This window comes from Oryzias latipes, chromosome 10 (assembly GCF_002234675.1).
Source record: "Oryzias latipes chromosome 10, ASM223467v1".
NCBI lineage: Eukaryota > Metazoa > Chordata > Actinopteri > Beloniformes > Adrianichthyidae > Oryzias > Oryzias latipes.
This window is the reverse complement of record NC_019868.2, coordinates 29,826,066-29,852,498: the sequence shown is the minus strand read 5'-3', so window position 1 is coordinate 29,852,498 and position 26,433 is coordinate 29,826,066. Positions and strand designations below refer to the sequence as shown.

General features: G+C 46.2%; 1 protein-coding gene across 3 annotated transcripts in view; it reads right to left on the bottom strand.

The window, feature by feature from the left end:
• Positions 1 to 25,940, bottom strand: part of LOC101174755 (protocadherin-1) — a 155,587-nt gene extending 129,647 nt beyond the window's left edge. The window contains exons 1-3 of one of the 3 annotated variants that reach the window (XM_011480596.3): positions 25,093 to 25,940; positions 12,822 to 13,653; positions 7,059 to 9,242 (exon numbers count right to left, since the gene is read on the bottom strand). In XM_011480596.3, the coding sequence (XP_011478898.1) occupies positions 7,059 to 9,242; positions 12,822 to 13,649 (3,012 nt within the window). In that variant the 5' untranslated portion in view covers positions 13,650 to 13,653; positions 25,093 to 25,940. The remainder of the gene's footprint in view (positions 1 to 7,058; positions 9,243 to 12,821; positions 13,654 to 25,092) is intronic. The other 2 variants (XM_011480594.3, XM_011480597.3) reach the window with 2 other exon arrangements.
• Between the last annotated feature and the right edge of the window lie 493 nt (positions 25,941 to 26,433).

Genomic DNA, 26,433 nt, shown 5'->3' with positions numbered 1-26,433 from the left:
CCTCGGCTCTGAGAGTCCATGCTCCGCAGAAGTTCTGGTTCTGACTGGAAACCTTTCAATCCACCACCCACAGCTCAGAGGCTTTCTAAGCCTGAGAAACAAATGACATCTATACTTAGACCGCTGGTGGATTAGGAAACGGAGGAAACGAAGGCTTTGAGTGCAAACTAGAAGCGCTCAGCAGCTCTTCTGCATAATGCCCTTCTGCTGTTCAAAGCTGTTTCAGCTCAGAGAAATGTTTTACCTCAAAACAAGGATTTCTGCTGGCAGCCAAAAAACTCTGTTTGCTGAATTTGGGATCACTCAGGTGGAAATTCTCACCTGAAGGACTTTCAAAAAGAAGTTAACGCAGCAAGAAGGAGGTCCAACCACTAACAGACCTTCTAAATGGAGGACCAAGTCAGGCTTGCTTTGCCAAGTTGGTGTCATTTGAAGTTTCTCTGACATGAAGTCGTAATCTTTTGACGTTTCAATTTTTCCTGTGCCCCTCCAAAGCCTCCTCTGGCCACAGCGCCCAGTGCACGCCCAGCGTGGCGGTTAGCAGGATTCAGAAGTTCACACCACAGAAATGAGGAGCACAAAGCTTATCTCCAAAACCAAAATCCTGTGATGAAGGTCTTTGAAGGGCCCAGATCTGGAACAGACTGGCTGGCACCGTTTTGTCAGTCCTGATAGAAACGGTCCAGAACCGTGTCTGAGGCTGTATTTAACAAACTACAGGATCTTTTAGTGATGGGATGAAGCTGAGGTCCTAACAGCAGCGCTCTGGAGCCGTGATGGAATGCAGATGTCGTCTGACCCGCCTCCACGCTAACCGAGGCGTCAGAATCACAGTGGCATCTTTGGTTAAGAATGTGTCCAGGATGTGGGCCTCTCCTGCTTCGCTACAAAGATCCCTTTGTGACCAGAGGCACCACCCTCATCCTCCACCTCCATGCCGTACCTGTTCCAACATGTCAATCATGGAGCAAATCTGGAAAAATATCCATAAATGTTTGGGCTTTTCAATGACAGTGTTTTTTTGCTGAATTGTTTAAATAATAGCTTGATGGCAGCAGCAGGATTCTCCAACCTGTGCCTCCATCAGAGGAGATTAAACCCAGCTAGCTAGCTTTTCATTTTCTAAGCTGTTCAACTAAATGTCCCTGGAATGACAGACGGATGCTCCAAGCTGGGATCTGCTGAAACTCTGGGAGGAGAGCAGGGTCACCATGGAGACCAACAGCCTTTCATTTTGGAGAAAAGTCACTGGTTATCTTGCAGATCCAGTGGCGGCTGCAGCTTTGAATTCCTCACAAGCGTTCTGTCCCATGACCATCACTCATTACAGTATCTTCTCCCGCAGAACACACTTCCATTCTTCCGTGGCGTGACGTTAGCGTGCGGCGTCCGGCTCAGACCAGGATCTGTGCTCCAGCTTTTCCTCTCGCCTCGTGTTTGACTGACAGGATCTGAAAGCGCTGTGACTTTCGGGGCGCCAAAGGCCTGATGGCAGCACCGGCGTTCTGCTCCCGCTCTGTCAGTCAGACAGCAGGGACACGTGTTGCTGATTAAAATCACCTGTTTCAAGTCAGTTATCACTTAATGGACGGTAACTGGAGCCGATTATGAGAGCTCGGTGTTACATTAACACGTCGGCGAGATGGGAAACAGATTTCTCTGTGACTTCCAGGGTGTGCCGGTTTGATGGTAATTGCTGCCAAAGCCTGAAATTAACGAAAGGCGGTCCGTGGAGCTGCAACTGGGTCATTTTGGTCTTTCACACCAAACATCAAAGAGGAGACCCGTTCAGCGGCTTTCTGGCTTTTCTGGTAAATGAGACGGTCTGCAGACGCTCAGCCCGTTCAGGACTAAAGTGCTGCTTGAGGGGGTCATGGGAGGTCGTGTTCGTCATGTTAAGGGTCACATGGAGATTTCTTTTTAGCTTCGGTTGTTCTGTTTTTATTTATTTTTTTCATGAATTATCATTTTAACCCACTTTTGTTGTAAATGAAGGGTTGTGCCAAAAAGCTGCGCTAGATCCTTCAAAATCAAACTGCATTATGGGAGATTTTTAAAAACATGAAAATTGACAGCCTTAAACAAAAAAGTTTTTATATTTTAGGGGTTTGTTTCCAACAAGTTTTTAGAGGACAAATAATAAATGAAATGACTTTGTTTCAGGTGAAGGCTTTGTAAAATGGAGTTAATTTTAAAGCAGTTCTCAATAGTCTTGAATGTTAACTTTGAGCTTTTTTAGACGCCAAACCGCCTTCCTTCATCTGGATGTTCTCAGTCTGAGAAACCCTCCTGGTGAACCTGGAAAGCCTTCATCATAAACCAGTGAATGCATCAGATGCACAGGCTCGACTGTTTTCAACAGAAAAACATGAAGAGGTCCTCTCAAAATCCAACCAACCCCCGAGGGCAGAAATCCATCCCAGATTTTCAACCTTCAGAGCAAGGCCTCTCCATCAAGTCCTACATCTTCCTAGAGGTAAAACATCTCCACCACACCTTCAGTGAAAAGCATCAGATGCTGAAACTCCTCCAACTCTTTCAATCTGAGATTCTTCAGAAGACGTTTTTTCCAAAAGTTGAACCCATCCACCTTCAAGAGTTCAGCTTTGGCTCTTTGTCACTCATCCTTTTCTGACTGTGAGGTTGGAATGTAAACTGTTAAACCGACTGCAAGGTCTAAAGCCTTGAACCAACCACCTCTAAACCGACTCCAACATAGAGCACAGTCATAAGGGAAGTTTCTGTATGTGCAACAACTCGTGAACGTCTTTTCCCAACACACAATCCATGACTGTGGTGTCACTGGTCTGCATTCCCGATCGGAGCCTGAAGGCAGCTCCCACACGCCCTCTTTGGGGCGTGATGGATGGATGGATGGATGGCCTTGATGCTCCAGGATAAAACCGGTTTTCACAACAGGATCACACTAGAGAACACCAGGCAGGCCGGTGTCTCAAGCCCGGCCTGGCTTCAAAGATGAGAGGACGACGTGAATCAAACTCAGTTAAAAGCAAGAATCTGGATAACAGGCAGAACAGCGGCTGCTCTGAGAGACTCTAAGGAGCTTCGTGCCACTCTCTGACATTTTTAAATCTCACCTTCAAACACTGAAAATGTGCTTCTGCAGAGGCTGATGGTGAAAAGCAGAACTTTTGTCAGGAATCTGACGTGGAAATGTGGCTCCCACTGTTGCAGAGCATGAAATCTGTCAGTATGTGGGAGAGGGGAACAAATGCTCAGCTCAAAGCTTATATAAACCCAATGACAGGCAGCGCACACACACACACACACACACACACTGGGCTTCTCAGCCAAAGGCCAAAGCTTTTCAAAGAAGGAGGGATTGTGCTGAGCTCGATTGGATGGAAGGAGCAGGAGATGTAAGGGAAGGAGGTCAGTCAGTGCTATGAGTCAGCACACACACTGAGAAGCGTGCGTGTGCTCAATCCACTGCGTTTCCATGGAAACGGCTGAGTTGACCTGCGTAAAAGCAGGAAGGATGCCGCCGGACTGCTTAATGGGGACTCCAGACAGAAGGAGGAGCCGGGGATCTCACCATTAACCCCCAGGCTCCCGGATCTTCAAACGCTGAGCTTGAGGGACGTTTTGACCCCCAACCTGTGGCAGTTTCTGCTTCTGCATCGATCTGCCGAGTTCAAAGTTTGGCTGTGAGCCTCTGCGTACGTAGCAACATGGCGTTAAAACAATGACATCATGGAGAGAAACCAAACTGCAGATGAGTGAGCATGAAAGCCTGACTAAAGAGTCCCGAATGTTTGTTTTGTCCCATCATCACCCTCCAGCCCACTGATTTCCTTCAAGTTATTTTATTACCTGTTTGAAAGCTGGACTTTGACTGGCTGCAACCTGCGCTGCGTTCACTAACACCAGGGAAATCTGACGTTCATTCCAGCCTAGACATGAACACTGCAGGAAACACTCACATGCAATAAATCCTGGTGGAACTGTCAAAGCTGGGAGGCACTAAACATTTGGGCTAATCCCCGCTACTTTTGGCAACTTTATGTGGGCCAGACGGCGCTCAGAAGTCGCAGGCCGGGCCAAAAAGGGGTTATGGCGTGTTACTGTGTGAGCCAGATGTGCCCTTGAGAAGTGTTGGAAGATTCAAGCTCGGCTCAAAGGCTGAAGGAAAATGCAGATTAAGTCCATGTCTGGAGCTGAAGGACTGAACTGAACATTGCTTGTTGTTGCTGGTGCTAAAGCTTTCATCATGAATTCAAGGATTTTTTTAAACATCTCGTATTTCCTGCATCTTTGGAGTTTAATGCTTTCAAAAGCGAGCAACACCGAGACACAACTTTGACCCAGAGGCACAAAAACCTCAGGAGATATCTAATGTCTGTCAGTAATGCCCTTAATGCCCAATAAAGGCATATCTGTCTTCTGGGACATAATCATCTGAATACGTACAGGGAAACCGATTTTGGAGGTTCACAAACTTTCTTGACCCGCTGCAGTCTGGGTGGGACTGGCTAAACTTCTAAGATGAAGCTTCTGCAGGTTTTTTATTTGTACTGCAGACCAGCTTCTTCATCTTGAGTCTGGTTTTGTATTACCTTTTTTAAACTTTATGTGGTCCTTTGGTTTATTTCAAGTCCCTTGAGTTCAGCAGTTTGGGATCATCGCAGCTTCTCTCCATTTATTCGTGTTTCTACATGTTTTCAAAGCCACAGTTTTCACTGATCCGGGTCGGGCCCTCTGTCCGGTTACCAGTTTGTCGCTTCCATGTTTCTGGCTTTGGCAAGTTTCAGTTTTCAAGTTTCGGTGCGGTTCTGTCACGGGGGATCCTGCCTTCACCTGGAGATGGTTGGGATAAGCTCCAGCATCCATTGTGACCCACACAAGAAGGAACTCCAGAGAACGGGTGGAGTGTTTGGGTTTTTTTATAGGCGTGTTTTCATTTTTATTTGTTAAATGAATTCCATTTCCAAACGCTGGCCTGTGGTTCATATTGCATGGAACCGATAACAGAAATGTAAACAGGCGAAAGCTTTATTTCCCAAATAGAAAGGCTTCGTTCACAGAGCAGCAGATGGAAACCTCTAAAAATGAAAATGCAATGAGGCGTTCCACGTTTAAAAACAGAAGGGAGCCAGGTGAGGTCAGCAGGTAACCACGTTCATAGTGAAACCATGAGGGGTGATGGTGTAAAACGCCTGTGCAGAAAAAAACTAATTTATACAAAATCTGGTGCACTTCTGTGTCAGTAACTCTTAATGGAAGGAGTCAGTCTACAAATATAAATAATAATTACCAGAGAAGAAAATTATTTCAAAGACATAACACAAACAAAATTCTGCTTTAATGAATGAGCTTAGCTCTTCTTTTTCCTCCTAATTAAGAAATGAGAATTTCTTTTATGCATCCAGATGATGGAAAATTCAAAACAGAAACATTTATTTTTCTTTACAAAAATGTCCTCCATAAAATGAGAATGGAATACTGTACCTTCAGCATCTTTCTCCCAGCACTCCTCCAAACCCAGTGAATGCACAGAGAGCGCCACTTTAACACTTTAGCAACATGTTTATTGAAATAAAATCTGTTGAACTATAAAACATCAGAACAAAACACTGTACACATATTTCCTCTCAAGTAAAAAGAGTACATGACTGATGGAGCAGTGAATCTGAGCGCATGACTCCGACTACAGAGGGTAAACAGCAGCCGGCGGGAGCGCCGCCAAGCTGCCAACCTCCACAGGAAGTCTGCTAGAGCCTCCGAACATGGAGGCGGGTCCTCTGCGGCGGTGGGAACACAGACGCGTGAGTCTTTGGTACAGCGTTTGAACAGAGCTAAGCTAACAGCACACAACAGGAACGACATGAGAGAGGAACAGTGTGACACGTCAATGTACAGTCTGAACACCTTCATGTGATTGTCTGGTTTCACAGTGCACGTGACATTTGCCTCAAAATGGAGCTGCAACCACAGCAGATGTGACTCACAGCCACCTCCGACCCCCCCCCCCCCTCCCCCCCCTTTGTTCATTAAATAGACAGAGCAAGGCACACTGGGTAAAAGAAGGCGATAGCGGGCGCCTAGAAAATTACCTGTCATTAATCTGTGCAAACAATTGACTTTTGAGCCCCACTGATTGGGAACAAGGCTAGTCATATTTAAGATCAACTGACAGGAAGTGCACAGCTTTAGAGACGCTTCAGGTTTTCCGCATCTTTGCCTTCATAGTGCAGGAACCTGCCTGATGCCATCCTTTTCTGTGACTCCCTAACTGAGCTGAAATTACCTTCAATTGGTCCGGCCAAGTCTAGTTCCTGGGACAACAAAGTGGTAAAAAAATAAAATAAGCCCAAAACAAAGAAAAACTCTGGAATTCCCACTTCAACAAAACAAAGCCCCCATGAAGAGCAGCTTTTAACCGAGTCAGCTCTATGGACAAAAGGGAGAACACTAACAAGCCTGAACCTTTCAAAGGTCAAAACACAAAACAGATGGAAAAAAAAAATCAAAAGAAAAGAAAAACTTCCTTCATTGAAAAACTTCATGGAAAAGTGACAGTTCAGACAAACAAAATGAATGGAAAACATGAAGAAACTAAGGGTGGATCCACATGGGTTTTCCAATATCAGCTCAGGTCAAATTTGGGTCAAATTTGAAAAGGAAACATCTGCAATTTAACAGGCAACCATCATTTAAATATTACAGAAGTTGACCATTTCAGAGAATAACTGAAAAACATTTAAAACAACAAAAATTCACATTTTTCAACAGTCTATTCTGGAAGCTTTCTGCCACCAGACACAGATATTGGTGCACCCATATTGGGTCAATCCCTTATCTGGTTGCTGTTCATTTAGTGGTATCCATGGTGAAGATAAAACCAAAACAAACTAAAAATGGTGAACAGAACCAAACCAAAAATCATAGGACTGAAAGTCTGACAGTGAGCAAGTGAATCAGTGCAGCTTTGGTGGGAAAGCATTGGCTGTACTCAGTAAGTCCCCGCGAAATTAACACAACCTGTTGGTCCAATAGATGCCGTTGTGGTACACTGCCGTGTTTGCGTAGTCTCCTACCTGTTTGTTGCTGTATTTTGGCGGATTGGCCTTGTAGCTGTAATCCGAATATTGGTCAGAGCCTGTGGAGTTGTTGTCGCCTGTTCCTACGAAGGTGTTGGTGGCGGGAAGGTCCTGAACGGCGAGGTGCTTCTTGGAGGCAGAGGGCGACTGAGGCTGCAACTGAATGGATGGCAGGGGAGAGTTAGAGCGGTAGTGGCAGCCTAGATCGGGGCTTCCTGGCTGGCGATTGAGGGGCAGCAGGATTCTGGGACTGTCGTTAATGTTCTCTTTGATATGGTTAAACCCAAAGCCTTTCTGTAAGCTGGCCTCCTCGTCTTCCTCCAGCTGCTTGGGCTGCTTTGGAGCTTTGTTCTTCTTGCTCTTTTTCCCTTTGCCATTTTTAGGACCCTGCTTTGGAGCATAAAGATCTTTGTTCTCCTTCTTGCCGGCCTGGTAGCCGCTCTTGGTATCGTTTTGCAGCCAGTATCTGATAACCACCACAGCAACAATGATCAGAATCACACCAGCTATACCTGCAAGGCTGCCATACACAATGTTGCTTCGTTGAGCAGGGTCGTAGTTGGGATCTCCAGCGATGTCTCTGTCCAGAGGCGTGTAGAGACTGTGGCCAACCAGTCCTTCGATGAGGGTCACGTTGTTTGTGGTCTCATTGACATAAACGTGGACGAGGGCGGTGGTGTGACGAGGAGGCTTGCCTTTATCGCTGACTCTCACGACGAGTCGGTGGAGCCCCTTGTGTTTGCCGGTGAATCCCTGAGCCAGTTTGATCTCTCCGCTGTTGTGGGAGATCTGAAAAAGGCCGTGAGGATTCCCTCCGGTTATGGTGTAATACAGCTCAGCATTGACTCCAGCATCAATGTCCTCAGCTTTCACCACCTCAACAGGAGTATCTGGCGGGGAGCTTGGCTTCAGGTGTGTGTAGGATGAGTTGGCAGGTTTCGTGACGTAGGGGGCGTTATCGTTCTCATCTAGGACATTGATAGTTACACCAACATAGGAGGATCGAGGTGGGTCACCGGCATCAACAGCCTTAAGACGGAAGGTGTAGGTACTTTCCTTTTCCCGGTCAAAAGAAATGCTGGAAAGAATGGTTCCTGTGCCGTTTTGGATGATGAACTTGCCATTGTCTGGTTCCACAAACAGCGTCACCTGGGAATTCTCCCCCTTATCGGCATCACTGACAGTAACGACGCCAACAGGATTGAGTGGAGGCATGTTCTCATTGACAGAGAAACTGTAACCACTTAGCATAAACTTTGGGTCGTTGTCGTTGCGGTCTTCAACATTTATCACCACTATTGCAGTCCCAGTTTTACTTGGAACACCCTTATCCGCTGCTGCCACGCCAAACTCATAACGCTCCACATCTTCACGATCCAACTGGTTCCTCACCCGAATCTCCCCAGTGTTGGAATTAATCTCAAAGAGGCTGGCAGCCGACGACTCAATGATGCTGTAGACCAGCTCTGCATTGACTCCACTGTCTGCATCTGTTGCCACAACATCAATCACTTTATCACCAGGCTGATTATCTTCTGCAAAGTTCACCTCAAGCAGTGCAGGAGAAAAACTTGGTGTGTTGTCATTTATGTCTGTGACCTGGACTTTAAGGGAGTTGGTGCTGGACAGAGCTGGGTTCCCAGAATCCACGGCAACTATTTCAATCCTGTAATCCTTAATGCGTTCATAATCCAGCAGGGTTGTTGTCTGCAAGAAGTATTTCCTCTTTCGATCGTTGGCTGACTCACTTGCAGGTCGGAGCTGAAACGGCACATCTCCAGCCACCACGCACGTCACCACTGCGTTTTCCCCTTCGTCACGGTCAGACACTTGAACCAGTGCCACTGGGGTGCCTATTGGCATGTCCTCAGAGATGTTGGCCACAAAATTCTGGTGAATTACCAAACCAATACCTCGAATCTCAATGGCTGGTGCATTGTCATTTTGGTCCTTGATACTGATGGTCACCTGTGCCTTGGAACTCTTGGAGTTTGGCCCACGATCTCTGGCAACCACATAAAACTTGAGTAAGTTGTCCTCCTCTCTGTCCACCAGACCTTTGACATAGATGATGCCTGTGGAGCGGTCAATGCGGAGAAGTCTCTGGACAGTGTCGGAAGCCTGATGAAGGCTGTAGTCTATATCTCCATTGGCACCAGTGTCGGCATCGTTGGCTCTCACCTGCACAAAACAAAGTTTTCAGTTACTACTTTACAAAACATATAGTATTTTAAGAGGGAAATTTCTATTATAACGTCCCGTATACTTCTAGGGTCAATTAGCGTGTTAGCTTTAAAAATAGTCACGCGCTGTACTAATGCTCCACTAAGAAGCTCTGCGTGTTTTGCTGAGTAAGTCTAGGTTTCTACAGCGTGAAACATAATAGACGATCAAAGCTAAGTGCACACAACCAACAGAGCCTGATCTACTGGCCATGCAGCGGGTCATTGGCATTTAATGGGCAGATGAGTGAATGTTAATGTTTCTCTCATTATCACAAAGCCAAAGCTCCTCTGCACCCATTAGGAAACCTGAGAGGACGGGCCAACTGCAGCCACAATCCGATTTCAAACAGATCCAAACCCAACTTTTATGGAGATAATTAGTCAATTAGCCGGTACGAGCAGTCAGCAAAATATCCCTTAGTTTGTCCTGATTTGGGTATTTTTAGATTTTTTTTTTAAATCCACCACTTTTTAATTGGAGACATTAACAGTGGCTGTTAAGAGAAGTGGATTGCTAAGTAGGTGCTGCTGGTTCAGCATTCACATGTCTTCATCTGGGACTAATCATGACACAAGTAGGGGGCTCAACAGTAAAGGCTAGTTTTTTTAAAGGCTAAATCAGAACCAGTTGAAGATGAATCAAGACCTTTTAAATATAAAGTCTCATTAAAAAAATTAAAAACAATATATTTCTGAGAAATACTCAAACAACAATCAAAAGTCAACTGTAGAATTGACTAAACATGGTGCATGCCATCTTAGCTTAGTGAGATAGCTTTAATCATTTACCAAACAAAGCTAACAGTCTTTCTACAATTTTGTTGAGAACATTCAACATTTTTACTACAAATAAACATAATTATCGTATCCATTTTATTACTATACCAACATAAAAAGCTAGTCAAGAATGTGAAGTGATTAGAGTAAGGGGTGTAAAGATTAAACGATGGATTGATTTCTATAATCCAACCAGATCGATCTGTCTGAGGCAAGAGTTGTTAATCACATCAACCTCTAGGCCTATCATTTTCAAATTGTTTCAAAATGAAAGAAATCCATCTAAAATCTGGAAAATTCATTTAGATTGAGAAGTGGTATGTTTATTTTCCTATAAGGTAAAAACCACCCAGTAGATCATAGCAGCTAACACATGTGATGCAGCAAAAATGGATCAGTCCATCATTCCAGTTTCATGTGTGGAAAAACAACAGTGGGCTGAACTTTAGGATCTCACATGTGAATGGATTCATTCTGGTTTACTTGTTTGTTTGGACACATATTTCATTTACACTGGATGATCTGAAATAAATCCTAGAATCTGGAAAACTTCACTGTTCAGTAGCAGGAATTTCTGTCTGAGTGACACTGGTAGAAGTTTGGATGAAGATGATCTGGATCCACTTTAGGTCAGTGAATCGGATCCAAATCGTATTGTTCAAAATAAACAGATATCGACTATGAATCTTATTGTCAACCACAAATTATAATATGAATGGTTGATAAAAGAAATCGTTACACACCTCGTAAATGAGTTTTTAGAGATATAAGACAAATGAAAAATGTTAACTATGTAATGCAGCAATGTGTCCATAATCATGTGTTCTTGTAACACAAACTGGAGTTCAAACTGACACATAATGAAAATCTGGTTTCCGTTTGCGGAAGATCACAGGCTGACACGCCAACCCCCCTGGATGAGTCACTGATCCGGGTCTGAGGGGTTAGGCTAAAAAAAAAAGCACCAAAGTGAAATCATAATTTCTCCCGTCCATTGATTTCCTTTTGGCCGCTGTGGCTCAAAGCTGCAGATATCACAGAAAAAGCAGTGAATTATTGACAGTCTCTGAGAATTGTGTATTGAAGAGTTGAGCTGCAGGAGCGCGGGACTGCTGTGATGAAGCAGCTCTGGCTGCTCTCCAAGGCCGCGGCGTCCAAACCTAACAGGAAGTTTAAACACCCTTTATCTGCAAGTTAAAAATTAGCCAGCAGGGCCGACTGGTTTGTTTACCGAGAGGAGTGGTGTCTGTTGGGTTTACGAGAAAAGAAGCCTCACAGCTCGGCTGACCGACGTCTTCTACTTTAAATGTCAATTATAAAGACCCCCAATCCAGTTAAAGTCTAATCATTTAAGAGGGTCAAAAAATTTAAACTGCGCTTTCCCCTTTACCTGTATGACAGACACGCAGAATGGCTGGTGTCACTTTTGTTAGTGAAGAGCTCTATTCATATGAGACACAGAAATGCTGGTGACTTTATTCTGAAGCCGGCTGAAGGGAAGACTGACACAAAGCCAAAGTTCTGCTAAAGTCAGGGTTGCACATGGCTGCGTCGCTCACGGACAGCTAAAGCAGGCCAGGCTCCTCAGTCAGGATTGTCGCGCTGCCTCTGGAGCATCACTTTTCAAATGCACGCCGAGTGAAATGAATTCTGTGGCTCTCTGAAATGCAATGAGCCACATCCAGAGCAATAATACCAATAAGCCCCATGGATAATCTCATGACTGACTCAGATTAAGTCATGCACCGCGAGCTGGAAGGTTGGCTGCTCGCGCCGCAGCCAGGGAGGGAGGGGACAGGAAAATTGTGAAACGGTTCGTCGGGATGTTGTTCAATGAGCCGAAGCGAGTCTCCCCGCTCTGCCAGCTGAAGCCCACATCACATACCGGCGCTCGCGTCCAACAGCTCAAAGGTGAGGTGGAATCAGCGGTTAATATGTGACTACATGCAGCGATCCCACGCCCCGCTTCACCTCCACTGCACCATCTGTCTGTACGGATAATTGAGCAGCGTGTTAAGTGGCGTCCCCGCGCCGCCTTGTCCTGCAGCTTCCAGACTTATCTCCAAAAGGCCAAAGGTACTTCAGCAATGTTTGGTGACGGTACAGCGTGCGGCAGCAGTGCACCGACACGACTGATAATGAAAAATGCTTCTCACATTTTGTTTTACCAAGAAAGAATGAATCCTGTTCTGAAAGCTTTTTGGGAAGGAAACCATCCACAGTTTAGCCTCTTCTGGCTCTTTCTGACAAAGGTTTCTGTTTTAGAAATATTTTGCACATATGAATACCTCTCTGTTGTTGAAGAGAAGACCCTGTTTAATCTAATTAAGTCAACCACTGACCTGAAAGGGAACCAGCTGAACCGTAAAATACAATGTTTACATCCGTGAACGGGTCACCGTTCATGATAAACAACAGACCACGCCAACATCTCCAAACAGTTCACGGATCTGATAAAAACTTCCACAAGAACCATTTTCTTTAGGTTAAAAAATTACAGAATGAGCAGAACCTTCTGACCCCAGAAACTCCAACTGAGTTAATTACATCAACGTCTACACTTCCTTTAGCAGCACCTTTAAAGGAAGAAACACTGGAGAGTCGTTTGAATGAAGAAGCCTAAACGAGTGCGACTAGAAGAGAATTTAAATAATTCATTTAATTGGCTTTTAACTATTTTATGTCTTTTATGGATTTTCGTTTGTACATTTATAACCGTTTCTATCTTTTAATCTGTAAATTACTTCGGTGCTCGTACCTGCAGCACGGAGTGTCCGGGCGGACTGTTCTCCGGAAGCTCAGCCTCGTATTGGTTTTTCTCAAACTTTGGCGCGTTGTCGTTCTGGTCCGTCACTGTGATTCTCAGCAGTGCGCTGCTTGCCCTCGGTGGTTTCCCGCCATCCACCACTCGGATGTTCAGGTCATAGGAGTCCTTCTTCTCCCGGTCCAAGTTCCCTATGACAATCACCTGTGGAATTTTTTCATCAACATCTTCAGCAACTTGTAGGCCAAAGAGCTGATTGGCGTCCGGGCCGGCGCTCAGAGCGTACTCAGCCACGCCGTTGGAGCCTGAGTCCCGGTCCACTGCGACGGGGATAGAGAAGAGGGTGCCGGTGTGCGTGTTCTCAGGGATGGAGAGGGTGAGGATGGGCGAGGAGAACTGCGGTGTGTTGTCGTTGATATCGAGCACCTCGATGATGCCTTCGATCAGCCGCGGACCCAAGCCGATCCCCTTCACCATGTCCGTGATCGACACCTCAAACTCTAGGAAGCATTTGTCGTCTTCAAACAGGTTGCGGCAGTCACTCAGAGTCTCTCGGTCGATGGGGATCTCTGTGGTGTAGATTTCACCGGTCTTGCTGTCCACTCTCAAGTATGGCGAACCCACTTCTAGTTTGTAGAGGTGTCCGGAATCGGGCAGGCCCAGGTCCGCTGCCAGACTGCCGATCAGTGTGTTGGGCGGCTGCTCCTCAGACAGTTTGTAAATGTTGTTAGAGGGAACGGCGCCACAAGGAACCATCAGCACGATGGTCAGGAGCACCAGACATCCCCACCTCAGAACAGCCATGTCTTCACCGGACAGCATCACCCTGAAGGAGACAGAAAACATGCAGGAAAAAGATCAGAAACTGACGGACACGGCAGACTTTACCTTTACAAAACACTATGAAGCATAAATCTTTATTTGTTTTACAATATGAGCGTGAAATAAAAACAGATTGTGGTATATTTTCATGGGTCTGACGTGTATCTAGAGTTTAGCGCACAGTTTATTGCAAGAGTTACATTCGGAAACAAACCCACTATAGAAAAAACTACATGAAGTATTCAGCTTAATTTTTCCCAATAGTGTTTTAATGCTGTAAAACTCCTCGCTACACACTTTTCTGAGTCAGGTATGAGCAGTATTACACTTCTCACTGTTGTTGAAAACTCTCAAAGTTCAAATCTATATAGAAAAATAATTCTAGGATTCTTTTTGATGACTTTACAAACCGAGCACGTTCTGTACAGGAGAAGGAGATTGATTAGTAATGGTCTCCAGCCAATCAGGAGGCGCTGGGAAACAAAACAAAACAAAACAAAATCTGCAAAACAGCAAAAGATGAACTAGGAAACAGCGAGGAACCTGTGTGTACGGCTCCCAACGGTTCCACTAAACACAGAAGAAGAAAAAAGAGTGATGAGGCTAAAGACACTGATGATTGGAGCTGCCATTGTCCAACAGTTGAATGTTTTTACAGTGGTTCTATGCTTTTGGTGTAATGAACTCATGCATTCTGACACAACATGAGGAACTGCTGGATCAGTTTCTGGCCTTCCATGGATTATGAGAAATTCCTTTGTGTTCCTCATGCTTTACAGCAGTCACGTCGCGAATTATAAAGTCCCACTCCAAACATCTATTGGTCTAGTTTCAAAGCGTTCCCAGGGGTCTTTTAGTCATGATTATGCCATTTTTACACCAAAAAGTCGTTTTCTAGAACATCGTTTTTGCACAGCGGCAGGAGTTCATTTACCCTTCGAGTTGTCGGCGGGACTACAAGTCAATCCGCCCATCACCCATCAGTTTACGAGCTCTCCCGCTAGCTTACAGCCCCTCACAACCAACATTATCGGTGCAACAAAAATGGCGAGCAACATTGGAGCTTGATGTATCTACTTTTCTACAAGTGGATGCATCAGAATGGAGTGGAACAGGGAGCCTGTGGCGGCTGTGTCACTGCCACGAACTTTTCCAAACTGCCTTTTTCTGCACCTGAATCACAATGAATTTGAACAAAGAAATACACAGATATGCAGTTTTAAGCTCAATTTTCTTTTCTATACATCCTCATAATCTTGCTAAAATAAAAAAAAGTCTCATCTTCAAAAGCTCCAGGATGCATTTATACCCACAGAGGAGCCTGGCCTTGCAGAGAGGAGGTTTTATTTACAGTAAATTTCAGGCTGGCCCTGACCTCAGCGGCTGCCTGAACAAAGCCACGTCTGCCTTTAAATGTTTTTCCTCTCAAACTGACTTCTCACCTGGAGTCCATAACGCTTCATCTGAGCCAGACTTCCCCCTGAAAAGAGCTCTTTTTCTCTCTGTCTCCACACATCGCTTCGTCTTGGCGGTAAATCGTCTCAGACACACACTCTGTGTTTCATTCTGTAGGAGATTTTCGGCTGCAGGTTGCCGAGGTTAATCTTTTTTTCTTCCTCTTCTTTTATCCTCATTGATTTGGACACACACTCAGATGCACGCATGCTGAGCGGTGAGCAGGAAGTCACGCCGCTCTCCTTTTCTGTGCCCTCCCAACTCAGCAACACTAATGCAAACAAGTTGTTTGTTTGTCTGTGTGGGAGGGAAAGGCTCGAGTTTCCTCGGCCTACCAGCTCTCCTGCAGAGCCAGTGAGATGTAGAGGCGATGGGCTTTGTATCAGCTCATATAAATCAGCACTCGGAGATCAGCCGGCCGCTTCTTTGGCTCAGAAATGTTCCGTTTAACCTGGACCTCGGCTGGGAGAACACAAAGCAGCCGAGCAGCAGAGGCCTCAGCCGGCATCCACAGCACATTTCACATGAAGCTTTTCCTGACAAGCTCTACACTCCCAGAATGCTTTATGGGGTGTGGGCACATCCTAAATGTCTTCTGAAAAATGCTGGTATTTTTGGGGGTGTGCGCCACAACAGCCAAATAAATCAACATGATGTGGGAGGGGCAGAGTCACTGGCTGCTTAAACCTTTAATACCAGAGTTATCTGTGGTTACAGCAAAATAACACGCTGTTCAAGCTACTACAACTCTTACGTTTACGCAACTAACAACGGAATTAGCAATTCTAACGTGGAGAGAAGCAGCTCTGTGACGACATCAGAAAACGTAAAGTGTTGCATAACGACGCAAAGCTGCTTTTCTCCACGTCAGAATCAGCTGGAATGACTTTAATTGCATAAACAGTCGTAGACTTACAGAGAATGTTTTAGCTCCAGTTTTAACGAGTTGAAAAAACGAGAAAACATTCAATTGTTCACATCGTAGAATCTATACTCGTAAAAATACTTTTCTGGTTGTTTTCAGAATAAATGACTGTTCCCAGACAGATTTCAAAGATTTAAATTTTAGCTGCTGTGTGATCTTTAGTGGTTTTTATTCCAAGTGTCAATGAGCTCATTGATTTTTCTAGAGGCTAATGACGTCTCTGTCTGATCCTCAGGGCTTTCTATTAAGAGTTTGTTCTGTATTAATAGTGGGGAGTGGCCAACACTGCAGGTTTGGGGGGGGGGGGTGTGTCCACCAACACACTGGGATAGATGAAATAAGGTCCATTCATTTGTTGACTGATCACATGATTGCTCTGCTCCTTCAGAGGAAATAAGATCTCCACAATGAAAAATCTGACAACTTGGGTTGTTCGCCTCATGTTTTGGCAACAAGGCAAAAAGCAGCCGTTTCTGCTCGACTTCATCCTTTCTGTCTTCCTAGACCTGACGGAGCACCGCTTACTCATCGCGCTTGGAGAGGCGGAGCCTGACGCTGCCCACTCGCTACTCCTGCCGTGTTTTATAAATAAAGTTGTGCAGGAACCGGCCGGAGTGACTGTCCCTAAATCTGACTTGTATTTATTTTTATTCAGATGGGTCCTGTGGTTTTCTTTACACTTGACACGGCTGAGGTCAATCGTTCCCTGATTTGCCTGCTGTCTATAAGCATGAAAATGACCCCCCCCCAGCCTGATAGGGGGATCAAATTACAAGCAAATGTGTACAGAATTATTTATCCAGCACTCAAAGTTCATCAGTATGTTTCAATAGAAACATTACCTTTGACTGAATTTGTGTTTCTAGAGATTTCAAAAATGGGTTGCATTTCCGGAGATAAACAATCAAAAACACAATTTGTGTTCTTCAGGACTAAACTTAAAGCTGTAGATGCGACGGATAAAACCGGCGGCGACAGCTGCTGCAGAAACCCTGCAGTAGACAGCCACAAAATGGAGAAAAGCAGCAGCAGCAGCAGGACATGCCTGCTGCTGCTGCGGTGCAGCGGATCGGTGGAGCCCCCCCCCACATACACAGCACTGCGAAGAAGCTCTAGCGAGCGGGGCAGGGGGGTGGGGGTCAGGGAGCAAACCCCTTCCATTTCTTTTCTTGCATTTTTCCGCTTAGCTGCAAAATAACAAAGTTACCGACCTTTGACCCCTGCCGGCATTTCACATGTTTCCGTGGAAACAGAGCTGAAACGAGAGTTGCATGGACTCTACATGAGAACTAGATAGAGTCAGCGTAACGTCATCCATAAACAAATGGCTTACTTCCTGCTCCAAGGGAAGTCAGTTCAGTCAGTTTTGAGAAATGTCATGTTGGAGCCAGACATCGTCAGTCAGCAGTGACTTGTCCAGGTCGAGCTAAGTCTACGTTTCTATGGCAACCACTCTCACCACTACCACCACCACTCTCTGAAAGGCCACACCCCTACCACTTGAAAACGAGCCACCAAAAATCTATCAATCAAATGTGGGGGCCAGAAGGCTCCTCCTACTTTTATTAAGGCACCTGATTGGTCAGTTTATAACTTGAATAAATTGAACTACAGAAAAAATATCATAAAAATAAATGATAATTTTAAAGAAGATGTTAAAAAAAGGTTTCAGATCCAGAACGGTTCTTCTGACCAATAGAACGACTGAGTCACAGCTGGTTATTTCTCTATAGAAGCCTAGGGGATTTTGGCTTCTTGGAGCCACTTCCTGTTTGGAACACCAGGGGGGAGGAGCCACTCAGTCCATTTCAGTCACTGGTTGTAACAAGCAGACGCCCACTTCAAACATGTGAATCCGTCTCCACAAACGCCAGCTCAGTATTAACAACTTATCTCACTTCACTGATGGTCATTCTTGTTGAGAAACGCGTTCTCAGTTTTCACGCCGTTTAATAATAATAATGGATTAATCTGGGCTTTTCCAGATGCTCAAAGCGCTTCCATTGTGTCCATTACTCATTCACTCTTCATTCATACTTGGTGATGGCAGAGGCGTGGCTGCCAGTTCGCGCCTACGGTCCCTCTGACCATCGCCGGGATCATTCACGCACATTCATGCTGGTAGCCAGTAGCGTTAAGGGTCTTGCCCAAAGGCCCCCACTGCGTGATGTTAATTGCTCGCCCATTGTTATGGTCATTGCCCCCAGTATGTTTACCTCTTCTTCCTCTTTCGGCTTCTCCCATCAGGGGTCGCCACAGCGAACAAGTCGCATGGTAAACTTGGCAATGTTTTACGCCGGATGCCCTTCCTGACGCAACCTTCTCAAGCCGGGCTTGGAACCGGCACGGAGGTGGAGAAGGGAATAGGGAGCAGCCCGGATTCGAACCCTGGTTGCACGGACGGAAGGCGCCGCAAACCAGCACGAGCTAAACCGGCTCCCCCCCCCCAGTATGTTTACCATTGTTTATTATTATGAACCCCGGATTCCTAAATGGTAGCCTTCTACCTTACCAACCGACCTGCCCAGCTGCTTCCCCAGGATGACTTTAATAGTGGCGTCCCGTTAGCCAGCCGGTAAATGTTAACCAGGAGCATCACCACATGAGGACAGAACAGAGGAGGGCTGCACTGTGGGGACAGGAAACCCAGCTAAATACTAAGAATATTTTTACAATTTGCTTCTACTTTTTTTGTTTTTTCCGTTTAAAAATAATTTAGCGCTGTTGGTCACTAAAATTCCTTTGAGGAGATTCACCGTCTGCTAATTTCCTGACAACCGAGGAAAAGAAAAAGCATCCTGATGTTTTTGACTGCACGGCAACAATGCTCCACTCATTCATAAGCTTTCTGTGAAAATGTCTGGAAATATTCATATAAATAAAGCTAAGAAGCTCCTTAACGTCAGTATCCTAGGCACGTTAACGTTGGGTCATCTAGACCCACTAGACAGTGCTCTGAACCTTTTTTCTTCAATGATTTGTGATCTTCACTGGTGTCCATGGATTACATGAAATCTTTCCACCTTTATCCACCTTTGTCATGGTAGGGAGAACACGTCAAAGTAAGGATGGGGTCATCTTGACCCCATAGGATGCGGTGACTGGCATTTAGATGTTAGGCAATATAGTCGGTTGTTGGACAACCTGCTCTACCGCCTGAGCTAAACTGCTAGACCCATACCAGCTAGAACTGCTGGTATGGGTTGGAACCGCGTCAGTGCATTGAAGGATGATTACCACATTTGGCCACTAGGTGTCCCCGCTCCTTTTTTGAATGAAGCCTCAAAAACTTTGAAGGCTTTTCCAGCAGAGCTTGAAGTGAACGTCTGAGAATGTAATGAGTCTAACAATTTGGGGTTTCATTCATTAAGGTGAAGGTCGTCATAATCGGTCTCTGGGACCAATCGTGTCATTAAAGTTTCTGCAATGTTTCGGAAAATTCTGGAAGAGAACCACAACACGCATGACTAACGGCTCAGTCCTCCGTGAAGCCCCTGAACCAGCAGCAATGCGTGACCGAAGCCTCTCCGGCGGGCAAAATGTCGCATTTGTGTTTTTGGCGGAATCGGCGCCGACATCTCAACCCGCTGCTGCTTTTTCCACATGCATGATGGAGAGATGCGAGCCAGCAGTTTGCTGCGAGCCTCGTGGTTTTCATAAAGATAGAATCAGTTTTTCCCCTTTTTAGCTCAACAAACTGATGGAGGGGGGGTTTCTGCAGCTCGGAGCCTCAGGTAACAACACAGTTTGTTTTTCCAGCCGGGATTCCTCAGAGGGTTTAAATCGGGAAAATTCATGAGAAAGAAAAGACCAGAATAAATAAAAAATACTCTCAGGGTCAAAATGCGGAGCAGAGAGAATCAAAGAGCAGGCGGTTCCTGTTTGCTGATGTGCTGAGCTCTCATGTTCGCATGTTTGTTTCACACGCCGCGCCGCCGCCGTGTCCTCGGGGGACGGGGACGGGTGAGCAGGGATCGTCCAGCTCGTCCTTTTTCCCACCGACTGAAACTTTCTCATCAACGTGCACGCGCTTCTGTGCACATGTGTGTGAAAGAGTGGATGGAGCTGCTGCAGGCGCAGCAGCATTTCCATTTGTGAGGAAAGCAGGCGGCGGCCGTTTGCCGCTCACAGCCGCCGCGTCTGCTGCTGCACCACGCCAGAGACAAAGCCTCACAATAGATGACAGAAGGAGAAAGAGAGGAGGGCGTGTCCCAACTAAAGCTCTGGCATGTTTACAACAAAGCAGCTAAATGGCCCTTGTTGGCCCCCCCGCTGAGCCAGATCTCCATGTGAAATCCTGCAGGACGACCCAGGAGGCCGAACTTTCAGGTTAGAGCGGATTCAAAGGTCTTTCTCTGAAATAAACCATCACAAGGGAATGTTCCAACATTTAAATGACATTTGACTTTTGGTTTTCACACCATCTGTAAGGCTTTCATGAGCTCCTGTGGTCTCTGCGTTCCCTGGACTCCCAGAAAACCTTTTTCTTTTTGCAAAGCATTTGAACTGAAACTGTTTTTATTTTGGCTTGGGATGAATGTTTGACATGATGTATGCTTTTGTCTTTTATGTGTCTTTAAGCTTTTTATATATAAATATTTTAACCTGTGAAGCACTTTGTGAAAGGTGTTACACAAAGAAAATGTACTTTACTTTAATGGGAATAAAGAGGAGCTCCAGAGAAATCAGTTGATTTGAATGACTGCATTTCTGCACCAAAACATTTAACTGTCCTCATCTCCCCTTTAACCTCATCCCAACAATATTAATGCCTTTCATAAAGTCCTCTTCAGTTCAAGTCTTGGATTTACAAAGTGTAGATCCAACGTTAAACTCATAAAACCGATTCAAATGAATCTACTTATTTATAGAAAACGGGTCAGATTCTGAGAGGAACATCTCTTAACCCAAAAGAAGCCAGAAGCCATTTATTTTAAATAAAATGTGTTATTTTTGGGTTTTTTTTAACACAAACCAAGTTGACCACAGAATCCATTTCTGATATTTTTTCTGTCACACTGATGGGTTCATGTGGGTTAGTAAACTATTCTTTTCATATAGACTTATTTCATTTCTCTGCCTTTATTAAGAAAAATCTGAATTCATGTCTGAAAATTAGCTTTGATCTGGAAAAATCTGAGTTTATACAAAAACAGAACCTTTTACAAACTATGACAAAATAACAGAAGTGGTTGAATGGTTTTCATAAACAGAAAGGAAGCTGGAAGAAAACAAATCGTAAATAATTATAGGAGCAGCGCCAAAGCTGTAAAACTACATTCCTAAAGCAGAGAACATCTGTCATGAGTGGAGGCAGAAACTTGTGTCACTTTTTGACTGTTCCTTCAACCTAAAGAGCCTCCAGAACGGAGAACGTCACCGCTTGCAAAACCTGACCTCTGACCTCTGTGAGCTCCTTCAGCTCTGAACGGCATCTGCAGGAACCTCCTCCTGCTTCAGCAGAAAAGAAGTCAGCAGCTCTGCCCACTCAAAATCCTGAAAGAAAACTACAAACTTGGGAGGCAGGTGTGTGTGGCTGTGTGTGCAGGTGTGTGTGTGGCTGTGTGTGCAGGTGTGTCTCTCCACACAAAGCAGCTCAATAAGAATGTCCAGAAACCGGCCCGACTGAAACGACCACACAAATGCAGAACATCAAAAGAGGCTTTGAAGGTTCTGGATCTCAAAAGGACGTTTGCGGCTGATGCAAGCCCCGCCCCCAACAGTCCATTAATGACCCTATTCACGGCCATGTTTGATCCAGATGAACTCTAAGAACGCTGAGCGGTGAACTAAGCACAACACCGCAGAGCATTTGTGCCAAACGTTTCTGTTTTTCTGGATTCATCTTCATGTTCCTCTGATCAGTTCTTCAAAGCTCCTCATGGTGGCGCTGAACATATGAAGGAGAGAGAGTGTTCTAAGTCAAGTTATGGATCTATTTGTAGTGTTTATAGAGACTGAAGGACAAACAAAGATCCGTCCTCGGATGAGCTCAGCAACACAAACACGGGCCGAGGTGTTGCGTCACGCCTTGAGCGCGTCCACACCTTCTGCTCACTGTTCCTCAGAAAGGTATGAGGCCAGGAATGTGACTCTGCTGTGAGTCACAAACACAACCACCAAACCAGATCATATGACAGCCACCACCATGTGATCCGCTCCGACTCACTTGGACTAGTTTCGGTCAGATACCGGATTTTTCTAGCTCGGTTCATCTGCGTTAAAGATCGTGATCATGAAGGAAACTTAAAACTGTCAAAGAAAATGAAAGATTTCTGTAATATTTCATATTTTGTTTATGCCTGACTTCCATTTCCAGCTCCATTCTCCAAGGTTTCTACTTTTGGTCAGTTCTATTTCCTCACACTCGGATTTCACTGTGCAGCAAATTCTCAGCACTGACTGATGACCTGGACAAACTGGTTTGGAAGCTTTAGCGAATGGTTAGAATTAGTCTGTGTTCACCAGTAAACTGCTGGAGAGATGTGAAATGACGAGGACACAAAGTGACATCTGATGCTTCCAGCAGTGAAGATCTGAAAGTGTTCAGGAAATTTCAGCCTGCTTTCCTCTGAAGAAGCCGCCGTGTTCTCACGTCTGAGGAGAGAACATCGTCAGCCTGCATCCAAAAGAAGGAGCCTGTCGGTGTCTTAATATTTGGTTTTATGATTTAGGATCAGAGGATCAAACTTCAACAAAACCAGCTGATCACCGATGAAGCCGCAGCGCTGCGCGTTTAGCCGCGCTGTCGCTGCAATTATTTAATGCACACATTTCTCCTGATCAGCAGAGGCAGCAGGGATCCGCTGAAACTGCGCCGCCTCTTCCATTTATCATCCCTTCATCTGTGACTTCCAGCAGGAATTAACCACCGTTTGCATCCATTCAGCTTTCCAGAACGTTCCGAACCGACATGGAGTCTGTGACGTCACACGCTTGACCGTAAGAGCCGGAGCTTCAGACCTGCAGGAGAGAACGTCTACGGCCAGGAGGACTTCAGCAGGTTCCTTCTGCTTCATGAAGTGTTCCCACGTGTTTAAAAAAACCACAAAAACAGATGGCAAACATCTAGTTTCCACTTAAAGACTCTGGTCAGCAGAAGACGAAAGCACGAGCAGGAGAAGACGGAGGAACCGTTGAGGGAAGGAGGGGAAAAAATCAACCTGAAGAGATGAAATGAAAGCTGGGAAATCCTGGGAGGAGCAGCTGATCACTCTGCTCAGAAATCAGGAGTGAATGTCATCAAATGTCGCCGTTTCGTCTGTCGTTTTATTAAAGGTGGAATCTTCTGAGATCCAAGCAAACTGAAATAATGCTTCTAAAACGTTTTGGAAATGTTTCTCTTTTCCCCCATCCATGTACTTCTCTAACTTCTGGCTCCAGTTTCAGATTCAGGTGAGATTTTTATAAACTACCATCCTTCAGAGACAGAGCAGCTGAGGCCCTCAGAAATCTGACGTGAACATTTTCCTCCACGTTTTCGGTAATCATGAACCGGCCTCAGGATTCCTCGCATTCAGGGGCCGAGCGCGGATGAGGAGGATCAGCGTTTCGGCAGCTCAGAGGACCGTGTCAGATGACTGTTGGCTTCGCATTTTAAAGGTAGAAATGTGTCAGAAAGAAGGAGAGGATGCAGCTTCCATCCACACTTCAGGTAGAAGCCGAACGCAACAGAAGCCCCGCTGCTCCCCCCCGAGCACGTCTGAGACCGACGGGATGCCAGAAATGCGATTTAAGGTTTGTTTTTTGGTTTTGTAAAAAATGGAGAAAAAAATAGATTTAAAAGGAAATGACCCTAAATTCAGGATTTGACAGAACAATAAAAACAGAAAATGAAGGCGTTTGGTTTTTAGTTTTCCTTTGAAAAGCCACATTTGAAGGTGAAACCCATGAAAATCCAGAAAATGTCCCGCTTTGGTCGCATAGAAGGCTCCCACTGCAGTGAAAGCGCATTTTAAAAAAAGAAACTGGATTTTTGTCTGCAACACCTGCAGGACACCTGTGCAGAGACTCTCACAGCCGCGGCGCCGTGAACCGCACTGTTTCATCTCAGCTTATAAAAAAACATGAGCCTGCAGCCAGAAGACGACCAGAAACTGCTGTTTGTGTCTAAGCACCCCCCTCAGGTTTAGGCACTTCACCAGATACTGTCTTCACCCCCCCTCGTCAGAGACGACGAGGCGGGAAAATCTGTGGAAAATGTTGAAAATGGAAGAATGAAAGGAGGAGGCCAAACCAATCTGAAGTAGAACAACTGATAGAGAAGACCCCATAACCATCATAATGGGGGGGGGGGGGGGGGGGGGGCACACGCTGGCTTTTAGACATTATGGATGATTTGTCCTTTTCTCTAATTATCTTTATCTGTTCAAAAACCTGCAGATCAAAGAGCCAACGTCTACTAAAAGACCCCCCACCCCCCATGAAAAGACCTCTTCCCCAACAAGAAACACCAGAATTTCCAAAGTGTTCATGAACGGCAGGGGGGGTTGCTGGATGTCGGCTGGTGAGGTGCATGTTCCTTCAGAGGAGAGAGTTGCTTAGCGGCACGGGGTCAAAGGTCAGGTTTTAAAGACCGGAGGAACCGGACGGACCGGAGACGCACCTGGACTGCTGTGAGCAGCGGCTGCATGGGGGGGTGTGGTCATTGATGACCTGAAAGCCACAGGTGCAATCAGGAGCTCTGCATCCTGATGGTCTGCCGTGACCCCCCCGCCTCCACAAACACGCAGCTCCCACTCCAAGTTCAGAGACTCCGGTGGTGGACGCGGAGGGGCATCCGTGACGGAACCGTTTTTATTTTTGGGTTGAGGGGTGGGGGGGTCGTCAATGCGGATTTATAAGGGGAAAAAATCTCCGGGGGTTGCCCACATTTTTTTTTTAGGAGTAGAGAAGCAGCTGCGCTGTCTGCGTGGACCCCGCGCGCCTTCACAAGCTCCAGCAGGCGCGTGGGTTAATCACCGTTTCCGTGCGTAAAAAGGCTCGCGCGACCAAACGGAGGAGTTTAGAGGGAACGGCGTCACAGCGCAGGGTGTGTTGGATGCAGATGTGGAGGTGTCCTACCTGAAACGGGTAAGAGCCGCGCGGGACCCCCGCTCTGTGCGCTCCAGCACGGCGTCTGCGGCGCCGCTTCCCGGCTTAAGACGCGGCAAAAATCCGCCAGAATCCAGCAGGACCCAGAATTCTGTCCGAATGTGCGTCTGTGGAGGATCCAATCTTCTAGGGGAGGGGGATTATTCATCCACTTTTGAGCCCACTTCACTGTCGTGACAGGCTGTCCCTCCTGGAACCACCGCGTTCGTGGAGAAAGCCCGGTCCGGACGGCGCAGGGAGGTCACTGACGGAGCGGCGGCAGCATCCTCCGCGGGCGTGGAGGTGTCAGGTGTGGGCGCAGAACCGAAATAAAAATAAAAAAAAAGAAAAGAAAAAAATGACAAAAAGAAATAAAGTCACCCAGGTAAAGCAGGTCCCGGAGCCGCACGCGACTAACGTCCCGATAGCTTCCACCTTGCGCGCTGCGCCTTAAACTGTCCGCTTCGCGGTCCGGCACCGATCAGAGCGCGCGGCTGCACCGTGTGTGACGAAAGACGGGACTAAGTCCAAACAACTGCGCTCGCGCTCCTCTCCCTCTCTCTCTCTCTCCCTCCCTCACCCGTAAACTCCTCACTCTCAGGGGGTGGGGGGTGGGGGGCGGAGCCAGCATCTTCCAACAACTTTGTGGATTTCCCAACATTTTGTGTTCATAACCTTGCGCTCGCCTTCATCATCATCATCTTCTTCTTCATCAGTGTCGTCTTCATCAAACTTTTCATCATCCGATAGATGTAGTAAAAGCGCGCGCGCGCAGGTGCACCTTCCGTGGCCCGGGAGTCTCTCCTCTGCGGAGCTTCCACCTCCTCGCTTTTCTCCGCTCCGTCCAGCCTCACTAGAGCTGCCTCCGCCGCGCTCTGAGCGCCACCTGCAGGCGACACGCGGCACGAGCGACAGGCGCAGCTCAGACAGCCATCCTCCTCCTCTTCCTCCTCCTCATCATCATCCCCCTCCTCGGCTGCGGTTCTCAGGCTATAGTACAAGCTGCTGCGTAAAACATGAAATGCGCACATTAGCGGACCCGCAGAAAAGGAGGCTGCGGTCCAGAGCAGCATAAAGCGCGCGGACATGACCAACATCACAGATGGATTATGGGAAACGCCGTAATTCTGCTTCTGCATTCAACATAATGCAGCTCCGTTTAAAGTCTCAAATGTACAATTGGCTGTCACGAGGACGTTTGTCTCTGTGGAACCAAACCATGAGCGCGCGCGCAGCGCAGGATGGCAACGGATATCCCAAATACGTTATTCCCTCTTATAATTGCAGTTATTTATTGAGAGCAGGGTCTTTAACTAAGGAAATGTTTAGAGA